The sequence below is a fragment of the Xenopus laevis genome, chromosome 1L (genome assembly GCF_017654675.1).
Source record: "Xenopus laevis strain J_2021 chromosome 1L, Xenopus_laevis_v10.1, whole genome shotgun sequence".
NCBI classification, from domain to species: Eukaryota; Metazoa; Chordata; class Amphibia; order Anura; family Pipidae; genus Xenopus; species Xenopus laevis.
In genome coordinates, this window is record NC_054371.1 from 231,969,056 (window position 1) to 231,988,840 (window position 19,785).

Consider the following 19,785-nt stretch of genomic DNA (forward strand, 5'->3'; position numbering starts at 1 on the left):
CAATAATCATTTCAAGTTTATAAGTCGATTCAGCAATTTCATGTATGATTTTTGTCATTGTGAAATGACAGTCAATAAATTAATTTCAGAATTAATTGCTTTTAAGAACATCTTATGGAGGTATTGGTAAGTTGAGACTGTGGGGCACATTTACTAAGCTCGAGTGAAGGATTCGAATATAAAAAACTTCGAATTTCGAAGTATTTTTTTTTTGGGTACTTCAACCATCGAATAGGCTACTACGACCTTCGACTTTGATTCGAACGATTCAAACTAAAAATCGTTCGGCTATTCAACCATTCGATAGTCGAAGTACTGTCTCTTTAAAAAAAACTTCGACTACATACTTCGGAAGTTTAAACCTACCGAGGTACAATGCTACCCATTACTTTTCTAAGCTTTTTTTGATCAAAGAAAAATCCTTCGATTGATCGATTAAAATCATTCGAATCGTTTGATTTTTATTTTGATTGATTGATCGAAGTATTTACGCTAAATCCTTCGAATTCGATATTCGAATTCGAAGGATTTAACTTCGAGGGTCAAATTCGAGGGTTAATTAACCCTCGATATTCGACCCTTGATAAATGTGCCCCTGAGTCATACTGATTAGAGCGCTGTCTCTCTGACAAAGGATTTAAAATTAAAAGTACGGCTCTAGGATACATTGTTGTCAGCTCATACTGAATGTTATTATTAACTTTGTAACAAAAAGCTGAAACGGACAGACACAAATTACTCTTGAAGATATAAATCTAAACAATTGTGGTCATTCACTTAAAATATCATTGACTTTGCTTGGAAATATTAAGATTTGTCAAAGGATGAAGTGAAAATTCAAATTTAAAAAAATAAGATTTCAAGCTATTTTTTGTGTACTTCGACTAGGGCAAAGTCCACATTTGATTCGAATGTGAAAAAAAATGTACTGTCTCTTTAAAAATTAGACTTCGACCATTCGCCATCTAAAACCTGTCGAATTGTCGTTTTAGTCTATAGGGGACCTCCGTGAACCCATTTGGAGTCGTTTGGTGGGGTTTGAAAAATCAAAGTTTTTTTGGGGGAAAAACGTCAAATCGTACGATTCGAATTCGATCGAAAACCGACCTATTCTGGAAAAGAAACTTTGATTTATTTCCGGTTGGTCTTTTTGAATTTGAAGTCTTTCAAATTCAAAATTTGACCCTTGATAAAACTGCCCCTAAGTGTAGTGAATGAACTTACCAATAGCTCCATAAGATGTTCTTAAAAGCAATCAATTCTGGAATGAATGACTTGAGCAAAATATATCGCTGAATTGTTTTTAATACAATTTTAAATCATATTTTATTGAAGGGATAATTATGATGTGTCCTTCTTTTACAGCAAAAACATTTTTTCACATCAAAATTAATGGACATTTTAAGGATCACTGGACTGTTTGCATGAAGGTGTAGAGATACAGGTTTTTTTGTTCATGTAAATTGATACAATTGTGGCGATTTGCAAATGTGAAACATTGTAATTTTGGAAAAATGTCACTAGGGGTCACTGTGATACAATGTATAAATAACAGAGCACAGTCTGAGTGGCTTGAGAAAAGACCAGGAATGGGCTGAAACGTTGCCAATTGTTTGGGGTCAGAGCCCATGTCCTAATAAAGGTATTTTAAGAAAAGAAACCATTGACTGGTGCCGTCAATAACTAATGTTGTAAAACCTATTAGGCCATGGTAAAATATTCAAACTTTGATTGTGACTGCCGATTATACTAGGCGTAAAAAAAACATTGTTGTTTATGGTTTTGTTAGATTTTAGTGATTTTATACCATTTAGCTCTGTTCTTTGTTCGTTTGCCCATAGACATTTTGTCTGCTATATACCCATTTGGGGGTCTCTGTATGCGACACAGTTTGGTAAATCTATGCATATTGGTCATCAAGCTGTTTAGTAGACCCCTGGCGCATATTTCTTGCTGGAACGTTATGAAATTTGGGGTATATAATGGGTTAGAATGAAATGACTATTTTCAGAAATTTCATAAAAAGCGTTATGTTTAGCATAGCTCTGCTAATCCTATTTGGAGGACGCCTGGCAATCATATTTAGGGTGCTTTTGCTGGGTACATAATGATACATGGGCCATATGATGTTGGAAAGTTGAAGCTTTGAGGCAATTTTCAAATATTTCACCAAAACTGTCAATTTTGGGAAAGCCTTGCGACTCAGTAGTTTGGAGCAGAAAGTCACAGGTACCCATTTTAGATTCAGTAGAATGTGGACTTTCTCAAAATATATATGGTTTTGGGGGGGCGAACTTATATTTCTGTGTTTAAAAGATAGCTTGTTTTTGATTGATGATTTTCCCACTGGCCCGGGCAGATTTTTCAAGTGTCAAATTTTCAAATTTTTTATGTTCAAAACTGTAAAATTCAACTAGGGAGTTATCCAAATTCAATTTGAGTTTTTTTTTAAAAAAAAAATGTAATTAGATTTCCAAGATTTACCATACTCTGGCCCTTTAAAAATTCAAATTCGACTATTCGCCACCTAAAACCTTTCAAATTACTGTTTAAGTCAATGGGAGAGGTGCAGGGATCAATTTGGAGATGTTTGTAGCCTTCCTGACATGCAAGTTTTTTTTCAGAGAAAAAAAGCGAATCGGGTTTGATCGAATTCAATTTCTCGGGTCGTTTGAATCCGTCCGAGTTTAAAAATCTTGATTTTATTAACAAACTTTGACCAGACGAATTTTGAATTTAGGGGAGTTTATGGGAATTTTAAAAAACTCACATGAATTAGAAATTCGACCCTTGATGAATGTGCCTCTGAATGTAGATTAATCATTCCTCACTTTCCTCTCTCGTCTGGAACTCACAGAATATTATGACACTTATCCTGCCCAAGAATTTCCATCATCTGAGGTTGTATTTACTGAGCTTTACACTGAGACATCTGATTATTGTCTATTTAGCAGAATAACGACAAGTGACAGTGGAATCAGTGAAGGCTGGTAACATTTATCACTTATACTGGGGGGATTAACTACAGGCATTTTGGATCATAGTGGGGCAAATGCAAAAAAAGTCTTAGATAATATAGTGAATAAAGTACCCCCTATTGTAAAATATAAGGATATTATAAGTTACCGAGGAGTTTCATGACCATATAAAAGTACGAGGCCGAAGGCCGAGTGTTTTTATACAGGTCATGGAACTCCGAGGTAACTTCTAATATCCTCATATTTTACAACTGGGGGTACTTTATTTATTATAATACACAAATTTCAGTGAGTCATGTGACAGAAATGACATCAGAACTCACCGTTTATAACTGATGACATCAGAACTCACCATTTATAAGGATATAATTTACAAGATATTCATGGCTTTTGTGTATTGTATATATATATTAACATAATAATGTTGCACAGTTATTTGGTCGCTCATTCACCTTTAGAAACAAGTGACACAACTGAAGGATTTTCCAGCGGGTGGAAGGGAGTTCAGTGGGACAATTACATGTTCAATTATATTTGTTACAAATAAGATTACTTATAAAATGTGAATTTTCCATCTTCTTTTAGCATTTTACACATTCTTTCTCCACAGCTTTAATTACATTCTCAAAAATAACTTCTTACCTTTGTACTTTTTTTTATTGGGCCACAAATTAATGGACATTCTGCAGATAACTCTTTATTACTGATGAGTGAACCTCTCCTGTTTTGCTTTGCTAAATATGAGAGAAATGCAAGTCAATGGCTGTAACTTTTTTAACTTTATTTTTTCAGACTTTTTTTTTTTTTGCACAATTCGTTGAAGTCTATAGGTGTTTTTTTCTGGCAGAACATACCAATATACAATACTACAACCAGTTATCATGATGCCCCATTTACAGTAGGGGGTACATTATCCCTTATAATACATGAGTGATACTCAGAGTTCCCTGTATAACTCAGCCTGCAGCCTTGTGCCTTTATATGGTCACAGAACAACCCCTCAGTGACTTCTCATATCCTTATCATTTACAGTAGGGGGTACATTATCCCTTATAATACATGAGTGATACTCAGAGTTCCCTGTATAACTCAGCCTGCAGCCTTGTGCCTTTATATGGTCACAGAACAACCCCTCAGTGACTTCTCATATCCTTATCATTTACAGTAGGGGGTACATTATCCCTTATAATACATGAGTGATACTCAGAGTTCCCTGTATAACTCAGCCTGCAGCCTTGTGCCTTTATATGGTCACAGAACAACCCCTCAGTGACTTCTAATATCCTTATCATTTACAGTAGGGGGTACATTATCGCTTATAATACATGAGTGATACTCAGAGTTCCCTGTATAACTCAGCCTGCAGCCTTGTGCCTTTATATGGTCACAGAACAACCCCTCAGTGACTTCTAATATCCTTATCATTTACAGTAGGGGGTACAGTATCCCTTATAATACATGAGTGATACTCAGAGTTCCCTGTATAACTCAGCCTGCAGCCTTGTGCCTTTATATGGTCACAGAACAACTCCTCAGTGACTTCTAATATCCTTATCATTTACAGTAGGGGGTACATTATCCCTTATAATACATGAGTGATACTCAGAGTTCCCTGTATAACTCAGCCTGCAGCCTTGTGCCTTTATATGGTCACAGAACAACCCCTCAGTGACTTCTAATATCCTTATCATTTACAGTAGGGGGTACATTATCCCTTATAATACATGAGTGATACTCAGAGTTCCCTGTATAACTCAGCCTGCAGCCTTGTGCCTTTATATGGTCACAGAACAACTCCTCAGTGACTTCTAATATCCTTATCATTTACAGTAGGGGGTACAGTATCCCTTATAATACATGAGTGATACTCAGAGTTCCCTGTATAACTCAGCCTGCAGCCTTGTGTCTTTATATGGTCACAGAACAACCCCTCAGTGACTTCTAATATCCTTATCATTTACAGTAGGGGGTACATTATCCCTTATAATACATGAGTGATACTCAGAGTTCCCTGTATAACTCAGCCTGCAGCCTTGTGCCTTTATATGGTCACAGAACAACCCCTCAGTGACTTCTAATATCCTTATCATTTACAGTAGGGGGTACATTATCCCTTATAATACATGAGTGATACTCAGAGTTCCCTGTATAACTCAGCCTGCAGCCTTGTGCCTTTATATGGTCACAGAACAACCCCTCAGTGACTTCTAATATCCTTATCATTTATAGTAGGGGGTACATTATCACTTATAATACATGAGTGATACTCAGAGTTCCCTGTATTTATTAATCCTCTGTTCAGCTCGGCCCAGACACCCCCCTAAAATATAAATTATGATATAAATGTTATTTGTGTTACAAGCTCAGATGTGAGGGTGGCCCTATGATTCCTCTCTCTGTGGGACCTGCCTCTTTATCATATTATTATTATTATTAGTTATATTGATGTGAGAAATAGCAAGCAGCAGTAATTGCCCATCAATTGCCTCATTCCCTGCCCCACAGGAGCTTACAATCTAACTTGGGTCAGTTGGGTCTTCAGCAACCAATTTACTCATATTTAAGTTATTGGGATGAGGGAGGGAACCCACACAATTCTGGGGGAACATCAGTGGAGACAGTGTCTGGTTGGAACTTTATACGCTGTATAGTCTCTCATTAGAAACCCATAATAAACTTTAACTTCTGGAGATTGATCAATTCCTTTGCAGAGGGGACAGAACCAGTTTGTGGGGGGCACATTCTGCTTGTCAGTGACCATTTATTTATCCTTCCATTTGCCACTGAACATTTCCATGGACTGGAGTCACACGTCGTATATAGGGCAGAGCATTTGGGATCCGGCACCTTCTCAGCCAATCAGGTGGAGAGAACGGGAGACAATATTACATCACAAATGCCCCTACAGAAACTGGATGCTGGGGAATCTATAGACTGATGTAATTAAAGGGCAAGTCCTCATCCTTAAAGGAATACTGTCATGATTTTTATGATGTCTTTTTTTTTCTAAATGCCACTGTTTACACTGCAAATAATTGACTCTACAATATAAAATGTCATTCCTGAAGCAGCAAGTGTATTTAGTTGTAATATTGGTGTGTAGGTGCATCTCAGCTCATTTTGCCTGGTCATGTGATTTCACAAAGAGCCAGCACTTTAGAATGGAACTGCTTTCTGGCAGGCTGTTGTTTCTCCTACTCAATGTAACTGAATGTGTCTCAGTGGGACCTGGATTATACTATTGAGTGTTGTTCTTAGATCTACCAGAGAGCTGTTATCTTGTGTTAGGGAATTTTATTTAAAATTATTCAGATTTACTAAATATATATACAATGTCAAACAAAAGTATAATCAATAGCATCCAAACATCAGAATTTTTTTTTTACAGACTTTCCCATATTTTTTATATTGTTCAGAGTATTGACTTTCTTTGGTTTTAATAAAGGTGATTTCTCTACATATGATCTCAGTTGTAATTTCAATTGATGGATTCAATTGGCCTGTAGTCATCCTACATCTCATGTGCCATAAGTAATACCGTATGATGGAAATAATGATGTACAGAATCGTTTTATCTTTACTACCAGCTCTATGACTTGTTATTATTCCATAAGCAAATTCCGAGTAGCTTAGATTTTTAATCAAGTCTAAATGGAGACGGTTTGCCACTTTTGCTCTTAAAGTACAAGATACTCTACAGTCCAACAAAAAATGTTTCTGTGATTCCTCCACTCCACAACCCTACGGACACTCTCTGTCTACGATACTTAGATATTTCATATTACCTCTAACAAATAGCTTTCCCTGCATTGATAGCCATGCATTGTCCCAATATTTCCTAGGTATCCTTTTGCTTGTCAGGAGTTTGATACTTTCCTCCAACTGCTCCTCCGTACAGTCTATAACCCCAATTGGAGATACAAAGTGAAGATCTAAAATCTTCCAATATAATATTTTCCTATGCTGAGTTCTCAACTCCCTCAAGCTGATGCTCTATTTTTTCAATATTTTTATCACTTGTCACAAATAGGTGGGAGTAAGGCCTCCTCTTATCCGAACCTCTTTCACTCTGCCACCGAGTAGCCAATCCTGGATAAAAGGCGATGCCCAATCTCTAACACTAGATTCCCACAGAGATTCTCTCCCCCGCACTATCAGGACAAGGCATGTCCAGCCCTCCCCTTTTCCTCTGTAGGAATGTGATCCCCCTCTTTACTGGGTTGAGCCTATTCCCCCAAAGCATTTGGAAGAACAGGCTCTGGATCTGGGCACAGAGAGATTCCGGCAGCAAGAAAACATAAGAGACAAAAAGAAAAAGCGGGATCAAGAAAGTCTTGATAATATTAACCCTTTCTCCATAAGTCAGCTTCCATGATTTCCAGTGCTGAATTTTTGCTTGACCGGCATTTAGTTTTTCTTCCCAATTTACCTTTGCTAGATCCCCCTTCCCGAATTTGATTCCCAAGATCTTAATTAAACCTGAGGCCAATGAAAAATTTTCAAGCTTAAAGCTTGGTTCCTCGTCTAAAGTCCAAAAAGCTTCTGACTTTTCCTGGTTTATCAGAGACCCTGAGGCCTCAGAGTAGCTTCTGATGTGCTCCAAAACCTTTCCCTCCTCCTAAGGTTTTGATATTATGAGAGAGACTTCATCCGCATAGGCAACAGACTTAAAGAATCCACCCAGTGGAAAAGGGACCCCCCAAGCCCACTTTCCTGTAGTCTCCTCAGGAAGGGATCCAAAGAAAACACAAACAGGAGCGGACTCAGCGGACACCCCTGTCTCACACCAGTTTTCACCAAAAGTCTTTGCCTTTCCAACCATTAATAAGTGGGAAGCTCTTCGCCCCTTCATACAATACTTTAGTCCATTCTACAAATTCTTCCGGTATGCCATATCTACGCAAAACAGCCCACAGATACTCATGATTAACCTTATCAAAGGCTTTTGCCTGATCCAAGGACAGAAAGTACTTACCCCATTGCCAAGTCTTACTTTTTTCCCCGTTCTGTCTTTCTGACAAAAAACTTGATTAATATCTCCTACAAAAATTATGGGAATTGAAGTGAAAAGAAAAGGCTTAATGTCATTTAACCATGACCTCCTGTCTGAGATTGCTTGAGGTCCATAAACGTTAATAAGTCTCAATAAATATCCTTCTATAGAAACATCTAATAATAGACATCTTCCCATTAATACATCTACTACCTTCTTAACTACAACATGTTTGTCCCCTTTAAACGATGCCCACACCTCCTGCTGGTTCTGTGGCTAAGGACCAATAAGATAAACCTTCTCTCCAATCCCTTTTGGCCATTTTAATCTCATTTAAAGATGTTAGTCTAGTTTCTTGAAGAAACATAATATCAGCTGTTGTCTCTTTAAGATATTCATAAGCTATAAACCTTGTTTTCCTATTCTTGATACTACACACGTTAAGAGTGAGACAATCAACTGACAAGTTAATTTTTTTTCCGTTTTAGTGGGGACCTTACTTTCTACTCCTGACCTTTTTACTTGAATTCTTGAACCCAAATCTGTTTCCATTTCCTCCTCTCCCATCTCTATAGAATCCCATTCTAAGTCCAGAGATCCATCTTTATCATCTTTTTTTACTTTTTTTTCTACTGGTATCCTGAAATAGATTTTTTCTTTTTTTTCTCTCCTCCTCCTCTTCCATTCTCTATAATTCTTCAGATCCCTCCTCCTCCCCAACTTTTCTCCTAATACTTCAAACCTATTTTCATTCTCAATTAACATCTTACCAACTACAGTGTTTTTTTTGCTATTCCTTTTTTCATTTGTCTTCCATTCCTCCCCCTTCTGTCCCTTACCATGAACTGTTACTTTTTCCTGAGTTTTCTTACTCTTAATTGTTTGATTGTCCAACTGTATTTGCATATCTGTTTCACCACTAGTCATATCATCTCTTAATTGTTCCTCAATATTGGGAACAGATTTTGTTATATTGCGCCAGGACTCTGGGTAATTCCTGTAGACATGCCCAGTTTTGAGACAAAGGTTGCACCTTATTTACTTGTCACATTCTTTACCTGTGTGGTCTCTCCGCAAAAAGCACATTTATTCAAACTGTATTTAGCTGCCAAATGAGTTCTTGCTCCACACTTAAAGCAAAGCTGAGGTTGCCCAACATAATAGCAAACCCCCTGTCTCTACTGATAAAGAAAGATGTAGGTAGGTGTCTTTGTGTATAACCTTTAGTATGTAACTTAACTTGTACTTTATACCCACCTACCCACAAATCTTCTTCATCATAAATCTTAACCAAGGATGACATCACTGTACACTGTCTTTTGAGCCAAACTAAAATATCCTCTGGGTGCACAGTTTCATTATTATTGTTATGTTTTTAAGTTCTGGCTTAAATATGGGCATAACCTTAAAGATCTGCCATTCCTTAAATTTTTTTTTTAAATTCTACTGTCTCCAAAACTCCTCCAAACCTTGTGATAATTTAAAACTCAAATCAAACTCAGTATCCGTTATACTAATCATCGCATACACATCTTCAGTAGAGAAAACTCTCCTCCACCTCCTCCTGAAACAATTTCTTTTTCCCCCAAACACTTTCCCCTGTAGGCAGATTTACATGACTAAGTCCTACTCCATTATCATTATCAGGTTGTTTGGAATTTATCTCACCACTAGAAATATTTTCATTCACACAAAAAACATCAGAGGTTTTGTAAGTAACCGACACATTGCCATTTCCCCCGAAAGAGTTATTGTCACATTTTCATTTGATACCAGACCGTTATCAAGCTGTGTTGAAGAAAGGTTTGAGTCTTTTCCTATAAAAATAAGATCACCTATTTGCATAGGGGGGAAGTCAAAGCTTTTGCATAGGAGATACTTGGGTTATTGGATTTTATAGGATTACTTGTTTGATTTTGTTCAGGAACAATAACCCGATCATCTGTATTTGTATCACACGATTGTTTACTTATATCAATATTATCCGTCATAATTTCCTTCAATAGTTCAGAAATCTTACAGAGTCTTGTCCCCCCACTCTTAATTTCATCAAAATGTTTTTTGTTGTGATACAGTTCCTTCCACGGTTCAATAACATTAAGAATTTTTTGATCAGTTCATCCACATCCTCTAAATCTTTATTCAAAAAAGTTAGTTCTCGTATAGTTTTTGTTCTCCTTTCTCCATTTAGCAACTTTAAATCCCTTATCAGTAAATCAGTTGCTTTAGTAAGAGTCCAGACACTTTAAAGGGGACCCGTCACCCAAAAAAAATATTCTAAATCCTATTTTATCACATTAGTCAAGCAAAATAAACTTTAATTATACTATATAAAGTATTTGAATCTTGTTTCCATCAGTCTGGGAATTCATAATTATAACAAGCAGGCAGGAGCCATTTTGTGGACACTGCAGTATTGCATCATCTCAAAATCTTGTTTGTGCACCTGAATGGGGGACCAGATGTCCATTTCAATGCACTGGTTACACAATTAAATGGTAAAGAGATTGGGGGAGCTGATGTCCATCCCCATGTCCTGGTTACACAATTAAATGGTAAAGAGAGCGGGGGAACATGGGGAGAGCAGTGACATGTAGTAAGTGCTGAATAGAAAGTGAAAGTAATTGCCTAGGCATAGAGGAGGGGCAGGCAATATTTGATTGACAGCTGAGATTTTTAAACGAGTTTACAACAGCTATGAATACATTAATAAAAAAAAGAATTTGGATTTCATGCTTACTTTGAAAAGGACTTTTATTATACAGATTTTTATGTCTGGGTGACATGTCCATTTTAAATCATTTAGAGCAGCAATAATATTGTCATATTCAATCCCAGCACTTCCCTCTCCTCCCCCACAGTTATTTTCCATAGTATTTGTATTATCTGCTAATTTTGAAAAAATAGTCTTACTTTTTTTTTCAGTCTCTTGTGAGAGAGATTTCCCTCTGCAGCCTTTCTCCTTAATGAGCAAAGTGTGAGTCTGAGAGCTCCCTTCCCCCATGCTCTCTGCACCAGTGTCTCTCACAGCAACACCCTCCATGTTAGGACTCACCCATGTGTTTTCTCTAGTAGACTGCACCTCTGTATTCTGGTCAGTATTGTCTCCCAATGCATTTTCTGCCACCTTTTGCACCACTGCTGCTGTTGCTTCCTCCATTGCTGAGGTTTCCCCCAGTTTTTGTGGTACCTTCTGTCCTTTCGCCGCTGGGACTTTGCAAACGTCTTGATCTGGTTCCTCTGCCACTGCACCGCAGCTCCCCGCAGTCACACTAGCGCCTGGATCTGTAACAGCTCCTGAATTAGTTTTGTTTTTAGAGTCTATTTGATCAAAGTAAAGTGACCAATTTTCAGAAAATGTAGTTTTATTATGTGGTTCCTCAAATTTTATTTTTATGGCCTCTTGCCAGCATAACTGGTTTAGATATGCTAAGATTTCTTTTAGGGAAGGGGTAGACTCTGAAATCCAGAGCAGAAATAGGGCCCTCTTAGTAGCTGCCATAAAGTGTAAAATTAAGTTTGAAATCAAAACAGGGTCAGATTTACAATGTCTACTCAATGTAAAAGAAGGGGGGCCAATATTTAAAAGGGCATAAACTGGAGATACAGTTAAATTTATTTTCAAATTTGAGCTGATAAAATCTTTTACTTTTTCCCAAACTAAAGTAATGTGGAGGCAGCTCCACAGATAATGAAAAAGATATACATTTTCCTGATTACATTTGGGACAAAACGATACTTGACCTAAAACCTTAAAAGAATAAAAGAACGAAAACATTTTCCATAACCAAGATGGATTAATTTAAAATGTTGAGCTCTCCAGTCCTCAAAGAAAAAACATTTGTTAAATTTAACCAGTAAAGAAGTTAATTGAGTAAGGGTAATGTAACATAAAAGGTAGTTGGACCATCTCAGAGGGGGGTGTTTTTGGTCCGGAGGGGGACCCCAAAAAGTATGAGCCAAATAGCTGATGGCGCTCAGATTGATTAACCCCCTTCACTATCCAGTGTTTCTGAATGGCAAACCACCTTTTATTAGAAACTGAGAGAAATGCACTTTTAATAATAATATATTGGTAGTGGTCAGAGAATTTTAAGTTCGATTGATTTTTCAGACCCGTCAAAGTAAGAAGATTCCCATTTATAGGGTCAACTATATCTTTAATCAAAAACAAATGACGTTTTTTGGAATGAGCGAGACAGGCAGAGTAACCAGGTTTCATTTTTCTCCACAGGAGGTGAATGGGCATAAAGGGGGTTAACGTATGATTAAAACCATGACTAGAATGTAAAAGTTTCCAAGTGTAGATCGAGTCCCTATACAATGCATTTTGTTTACATTCAAGGTGAATATCTTTCCATTTCAAATGAAGAATCTCCAGTATATGATTTTGAGATATGGGGAAAAGTTCCAGAGCCGGATTTGTGAATTTATCACCACCTGAGACCCATTCCATGAGGTATCTTGATATTGAGGCTAAATTAAAAGCTCTGAAGTTAGTCAGATTTAGGCCTTCTAAAACATGAGGAGCAGGTAGTTTAGTTAAGGCTATTTTAGATTTTTTATCACACCAAATAAAATAATTCAAAGCACTATCCAGAATCCTTATATCACTATGTTTGAGCAGAATTGGCAAATTGGTTAGAAGATAAATCAACTTTGGAAAAATAAGCATCTTGAAGAGAGCGACCTTTCCTTTTAGGTTCAAAGGGGTGTTCTTCCATTTGTGGCAGAGTGTTAAAATATTTTTAATGGCTGGAACAAAGTTTAGTGCGTAAAGAATATTCAAGTCTGTGGGAATAAAAAGCCCTAGATATTCAAGCTGTGGTTTAGGAGAATTAAGATTCAGATTTCTAATAAGGGCTTTTACAATTAAAAGTAAATCATCCGCAAATGATAAAGACTTAAGGTGGACTTTGTTTAATTTAATACCTTGAAAGGCCTCTAATTTGTCCAAGGCTCTGATTAGAGGCTCAAGTGAAATATTGAACAGAAGTGGAGATAATGGACAACCTTGTCTTGTTCCCTTCATAATTTTAAATGGTTTGGATTTAGCGCCTGCTATTATTACTTGAGAGATATGGTTGGAATATAGGAGCTTAAAGAAGCTATTAAAGGGACCCGTGATACCAATTGAATCCAAACAGTTAAAAAGATGTTCCCAGATCACATTATCAAATGCTTTCTCAGCATCCAGGCTAATTAAAGTACATGGAGTCTTATTTCTGTTGGCTAAAGCAATGACTTGTAGTAAGGTTCTAATATTTTTAATACCTGACCTATTTTTTAGAAACCCATTTTGGGATTTGGAAATTATTGTAGGTAAAATCATGGCTAATCTATCAGCTAAAATTTTGAAAAGAATTTTTATGTCTTGGTTTAATAATGAGATGGGCCTATAAGAAGCTGGGAGAGTAGGGTCTTTACCCTCTTTAGGGATAATTATCAGATAGGAAAGGGAAATGGATGGGAGTGTTTTTCCACATAATAAGATATTGTTAAATAGGTTAGTGAGGAAGGGGTTTATATTCGTTTTTAGGGTCTTGTAAAAAATTGAGGGGAGACCATCTGGACCACTAGCTTTTTTCTTTTTTAAATTATTAATAGTGTATATAACCTCATCTATAGAGATTGGTTTGTTAAGATCTTCCAGTTGCTTGGTGGATAGATGGGGAAGATTTAAATAATCTAAGAAGTCATTACTGACATTAGGACTAGATCCAATAGAGGTGTAGAGAGATTCATAGTATTCCTTTAAAATATTTACTAGAATTAGGGGATCATTCGTAAGGGAGCCTTGTTTATCTTTAATTTTGATCAGAGTGGATTTCCTGTTCCAACATTTAGAAAGATTAACTAGTACGTTATTAGATTTGTTACTTAGATTAGCAAGCTTGGCTTTAGAATATTGGGCAAAGAGCGAGTCTCTTAAGGTTAGCCAAGCCTTCAGGGAGGCAGAGACTGTCTTATATTTGTTGCAATTTAATTGGGAGGGAAAGTTTTTTAGATTAGTATAACAATCTTTTAGCTGGATACTTAGCCTCAAAAAGTTGTCTTTAAAGTTAACTTTACGTATAAGGTGGGATTTATAGGCAGATATTTCCCCACGTATCATAGCTTTCCAAGTGTCCCAGAGGAGAGGGAGATTCTCAGAGTACTCACAATTTTCTGTCAAAAATATATCCCATCTGTCTGATAGCATTTTAATAAAATCAAGTTGTTCTGCGAGGATAACAGGAAAAGACCATGGTACATAATCTTTAACACCTTTGGTAGTGAAAATTTGGGTCGTGATAGGAGCATGGTCAGAGTGAATAATAGGACCTATGTCAACCGCAATTGTTTTTGCAATAACATTGTTTGAGACAAATACATAATCAATTCTGGTACCCACCAAGTATTGAGAAGAAAAGTGGGTAAAGTCTTTCTCTGTGGGATGTAACAACCTCCAGATGTCTGTCAAACGAGAAGAAGAAAGGAACTCCTCAATCCATTTAGATTTTTTCATAGAATTGTTAATGTTGTTATCAGACCTATCTAAAGCCCATATATGGGTTTCATTGAAGAATAACATTTTAAATAGAATTAAATAACTGTACCATTAAATCACAACAGTGTCCCTGTGTCCAACAGCTTTTTATATTAATTATTAGTTTTTAAGCTCATTCCATAGTCTCTTGGATCCAGAAGTTCAAAGATACTGTAAATTCTCACTAACAATAGGATAAAAAGTAACCACTGAAATCAGAGATATTTGTACAATGTTCAGCATTTACTCTTATTTCTCTGATCTCTTTGATCAACTACCTGTCTGTCAGCAAGGGAAAAAAGTTTCCATTTATTAAATGCTATAAAATTATACAGAGACACTGGAACATTATACAAAGGAGATTTATTGTACTATTTGCATTATTTTGGGTATTTTATGCTCAGAGTTATACAGGGACCTCTAAGTGTAAGGTAGAATGTACCCCCTACTGTAAATGATAAGGATATTAGAAGTCACTGAGGGGTTGTTCTGTGACCATATAAAGGCACAAGGCTGCAGGCTGAGTTATACAGGGAACTCTGAGTATCACTCATGTATTATAAGGGATAATGTACCCCCTACTGTAAATGATAAGGATATTAGAAGTCACTGAGGGGTTGTTCTGTGACCATATAAAGGCACAAGGCTGCAGGCTGAGTTATACAGGGAACTCTGAGTATCACTCATGTATTATAAGGGATAATGTACCCCCTACTGTAAATGATAAGGATATTAGAAGTCACTGAGGGGTTCTGTGACCATATAAAGGCACAAGGCTGCAGGCTGAGTTATACAGGGAACTCTGAGTATCACTCATGTATTATAAGGGATAATGTACCCCCTACTGTAAATGATAAGGATATTAGAAGTCACTGAGGGGTTGTTCTGTGACCATATAAAGGCACAAGGCTGCAGGCTGAGTTATACAGGGAACTCTGAGTATCACTCATGTATTATAAGGGATAATGTACCCCCTACTGTAAATGATAAGGATATTAGAAGTCACTGAGGGGTTCTGTGACCATATAAAGGCACAAGGCTGCAGGCTGAGTTATACAGGGAACTCTGAGTATCACTCATGTATTATAAGGGATAATGTACACCCTAGTGTAAATTATAAGGATATTAGAAGTCACTGAGGGGTTGTTCTGTGACCATATAAAGACACAAGGCTGCAGGCTGAGTTATACAGGGAACTCTCAGTATCACTCATGTATTTAAGGGATAATGTACCCCCTACTGTAAATGATAAGGATATTAGAAGTCACTGAGGGGTTGTTCTGTGACCATATAAAGGCACAAGGCTACAGGCTGAGTTATACAGGGAACTCTGAGTATCACTCATGTATTATAAGGGATAATGTACCCCCTACTGTAAATGATAAGGATATTAGAAGTCACTGAGGGGTTGTTCTGTGACCATATAAAGGCACAAGGCTGCAGGCTGAGTTATACAGGGAACTCTGAGTATCACTCATGTATTATAAGGGATAATGTACCCCCTACTATAAATGATAAGGATATTAGGACACTTACTACATTGGCACCAGTCACCTCCTGGATATCTAGCAACTCAGCAGGGAACAGATGGAATCTCTCTGTCCAATTGGAAATCCAGACTGAGCTCAGCAGGGGCAGCTCCCTCCTTGTATTTAGGGATATATGTTCTCCATGTTAGTCACTACAGGGGATCTCATTTAATTTTTGGTCCTGTACCTCCTGTTTGTACAACAAAACCAGTCTCCCCTCAATCCTATTCCTCCCCTTCTAGTCAGTAAATAGCAGCACTGTTACCAATGTAGCACCTGTACTTTCATTAATAACAATCACACTGGTTACATGTATTGATTTTTGTATATTAGCTTACATATCTGTGTATCTAGACTTCCAATAATATAAAATATTAATTTTATACAGAAGTAACTGGGCCGGAGTTCTACCAGAAGGCTCAGTAGGAATGTACCATCTGTTGGGACCCAGGGGGATACAAATGTTAGTAGCCATATTCATGTCCAATAATAATTGTTTTCTCTTTACATTGCATGATATTGCAACAATCCCAACGTAAATGAGAGACTCCTGACAAGGTAATCCAGAAAGGGGCTGTGTTTTGGTAAGACTGGGGTTGTAAAAGAACTCGACGGGGCTGATTGTAAAAATAAATTACCTGAATGCTACAGGTTAAATATCAAGATGTCTAAAAAAAAACACACACATCCATGTGGCCACACCTTACTCACATACCTAACTGAGCAAACTGGCAAATAGTCACTGCAAAAAGCTGCACAGACACTGGTCCATGTACAGTAGGGGGACATCACTCATTGGCTGAGAGAGAAAGAGATATTGGGGAGAGACTGAGGGAGTCAGGACTGGAAAACACATTTATTAAATGAGTAAAAAGCAATACATGTTATTCTGGTGGGACAGAAATGGAATTTAGCCAAACGTATTAGTTAAAATAACTGTTCAGTCATGTCTAGAGCACTGCCCAATGTAAATATGTCTCCTGTACTTCCTTCATTTCCTGATATCACAGGGTAAGGGCAACTCTAGGAATGGGTTTCCTGCTGGGTAGTGTCCTAACTAATGATTCTCACCCAGGCTTTCTTATTCCACCCTACCCAGAATGCAGCATGAAGGGGCTCAGTGAATGTGACAGTGAAGGTGTGTAAGTGTCTGATTGGCTCACTCAGCTCATAAAAGGACAGACGTCCGGCCTCATAGTCCAGTGAGATCCTGATTCTCCTGCAGGAAGAGACATGGGGTAAATCTGTGTCTTTACTGTCATGTGTCACTGTATAGTTATTATTATACCATCTGTACAAACCCCAAGACTTGTTATTATTCCCAATGCAGGACTGATCCCCTCTCCTCTCTATACTGGGATAGGCCATCCCTACCATCCAGCTCCCTGATTCACTGACCTCCACTTCCCAGTAATGTCGCCCTGAGGGGAAACTCCTGCTGCTTAAAGTCTGAGGAACCTGAAATCTCTCTGGGGTTTGTGGGTGACACTGGTCTGTACGTGAGTAAGAAGCACATTTCCTGTCCCCTGATACAGATACAAGATTCCCAGCCGTGTTTATATCCAGTAACAGGTCTGTAGCCTCCTGCCCATAGATCCTTCTCTTTACCCCAGTCCCAATGGCAGCTAAGCCTGTGAGTAATGTCTCTGAGATCAGATCCACATCCAGATCCCCTACAGCAGGGACCTTTATATCTTCTCTCTCTCTGCCCCCCTCATTATCTGCAGCTCCATGTGATTCCCGTTCCTGTAGGACAGTGAGTGGATCTGCCATGTTGCACAGCTCCTCAATGTGACGGATCTTCCTGGACAGCTCGTCCTTCTTTATTTCCAGCTGGTGGATCAGATCAGTGAGTGGGAGTGAGAGCTTCTCTTTCTGCCTGGAGATGTCACTCAGGAGTCGCTTCTCTAGGGCTTCCAGCTGTTCCCTGATGTCTCTAAACAGGGCAGTGACTCTCTCTGTCTCACCGGCTGCTTTTTCTGCCACTTCTCTCCTGCGCTCCTGCAGTCTCTGGGCTCCTCTCTCAGTCTCCTCTCTCTCTGGCCTCAGTTTCTCCAGAACCTTCCTCGGTTTCTCTTTCTTCTTCTCAGAGGCCTCACTCAGCAGCTCCACCCTGTGGCCCCTGTGCTCTCCAGCCAGATAGCAGGACACACAGACACAGACAGACTCCTCACAGCAGAAATACTCCAGAACCTTGTGATGTACAGAACATTTTCTCTCCATAAAGGAGTCGGTGGGTTGGGTCAGTACATGTTCTGCTGACTTGTTGTGCCCCCTCAGGTGGGTATCACACAGAGAAGCCTCACACAAGAGACAGGATTTAGCAGCAGGTACAGGAGAGAGGACACAGTAGGTGCAGAAGATCCCAGTCTCCCCCGGCTCTGTCTCAGTTGGACGGAATCTCTCCACCAGGTCACGCAGCTTCCAGTCTGTTGTCAGTTCAGGTCTCCTACTAAATCTCTGTCTACATTCAGGGCAAGAAGGATTTTCTAGGAAAGTTTCCACCTGGGTGTCCCATGTTGTCCCAATACAGCCCTGGCAGAAGTTATGGCCACACGGCAGGGATACAGGATCAGTATAAATGTCCCGGCAGATGGAGCAGCTCAGCTCGTCTCTCAGATCAGCAGTCGCCATCACTGAAATCAGGAACAAGAAATAAAACTGAAAGCTCTTTTCTCTCTATAACCAGTGGAACTTGTTTTATCTCTCCCTCTCACACAGGGTGGGGCAAATTGTATTGTTTAGATAAAAGCTTCCTGTTAACTCTTACAGTTACCATTATTTTATTCTTATTTAAGGAAAAACTGCTGGACATTAGGGATGTAGCGAACGGTGGAAAAAATGTTCGCGAACATGCGTCCAAAAATGCGAACGGTTCGCGAACGTCGCGAACCCCATAGACTTCAATGGGAAGGCGAATTTTAAAAGCTAGAAAAGACATTTCTGGCCAGAAAAATGATTTTAAAGTTGTTTAAAGGGTGCAACGACCTGGACAGTGGCATGCCAGAGGGGGATCAAGGGCAAAAATGTATCTGAAAAATACATTGTTGACACAGCGCTGCGTTTTGTGCTGTAAAGGGCAGAAATCACACTACGTCACTCAGGTGATGTTTCTGGACACGGAATGTGAAAAAGCTCACACAGCTAGGTGGCACTTGGTTAAAGACTGGGCAAACAATGCCTGCAAGGGCAACGTATACAGTAGTGGATACGGAATATATTATTGCTGCTGTAAAAACATCACTCACGGAATTATTATTGTTATTTAGACAGAATGTGAAAAAGCTCACACAGCTAGGTGGCACTTGCATACCTCCCAACTGTCCCTCTTTTGACCACTCAACCCCCTGTCCCTCTTTTGTACTGGAAAGTCCCTCTTTTCTCTGCACTGAACAGCCAGAAAAAAACCAGTTTCTAACTTAATTAGCTTTTGGCAGAGAGCTCAGAACAGCTAACAGGTGCAAATAAGATACTTTGTAACAATTTTGACTCTGGTTGGTGCTGGTAGTGGTGAACTACTAGGAGGAGCAGCACACCAGTCCCACTCCCCAACACAGCTAGACTAATAGCACTGGGCTCTTATAGTAGCAAAGTAAAAAAACAAAAAAGAAAATAAAAGCAGTCCTTACAAGGACTATTGGGTTATTACAGCAGTCAGCAGATGAGATCAGAAGCAGTGCCCACAGCAGCTACATACAGAGCACTGCAGTAGAAGGTAGATTACTAGTCAGCAAAGCTAACTAACCTAAACTCACT

The 19,785-nt window shown here is 38.5% G+C and overlaps 1 protein-coding gene across 1 annotated transcript; it reads right to left on the reverse strand.

Moving 5' to 3' along the window:
* Positions 1-16,866: 16,866 nt before the first annotated feature.
* LOC121396166 (E3 ubiquitin/ISG15 ligase TRIM25-like) lies at positions 16,867-18,767 on the reverse strand. Its single transcript, XM_041570730.1, has one exon. It carries the CDS (start codon positions 18,661-18,663, stop codon positions 17,083-17,085), a length of 1,581 nt encoding a protein of 526 aa, XP_041426664.1. The 5' UTR covers positions 18,664-18,767; the 3' UTR covers positions 16,867-17,082.
* Positions 18,768-19,785: the final 1,018 nt, after the last annotated feature.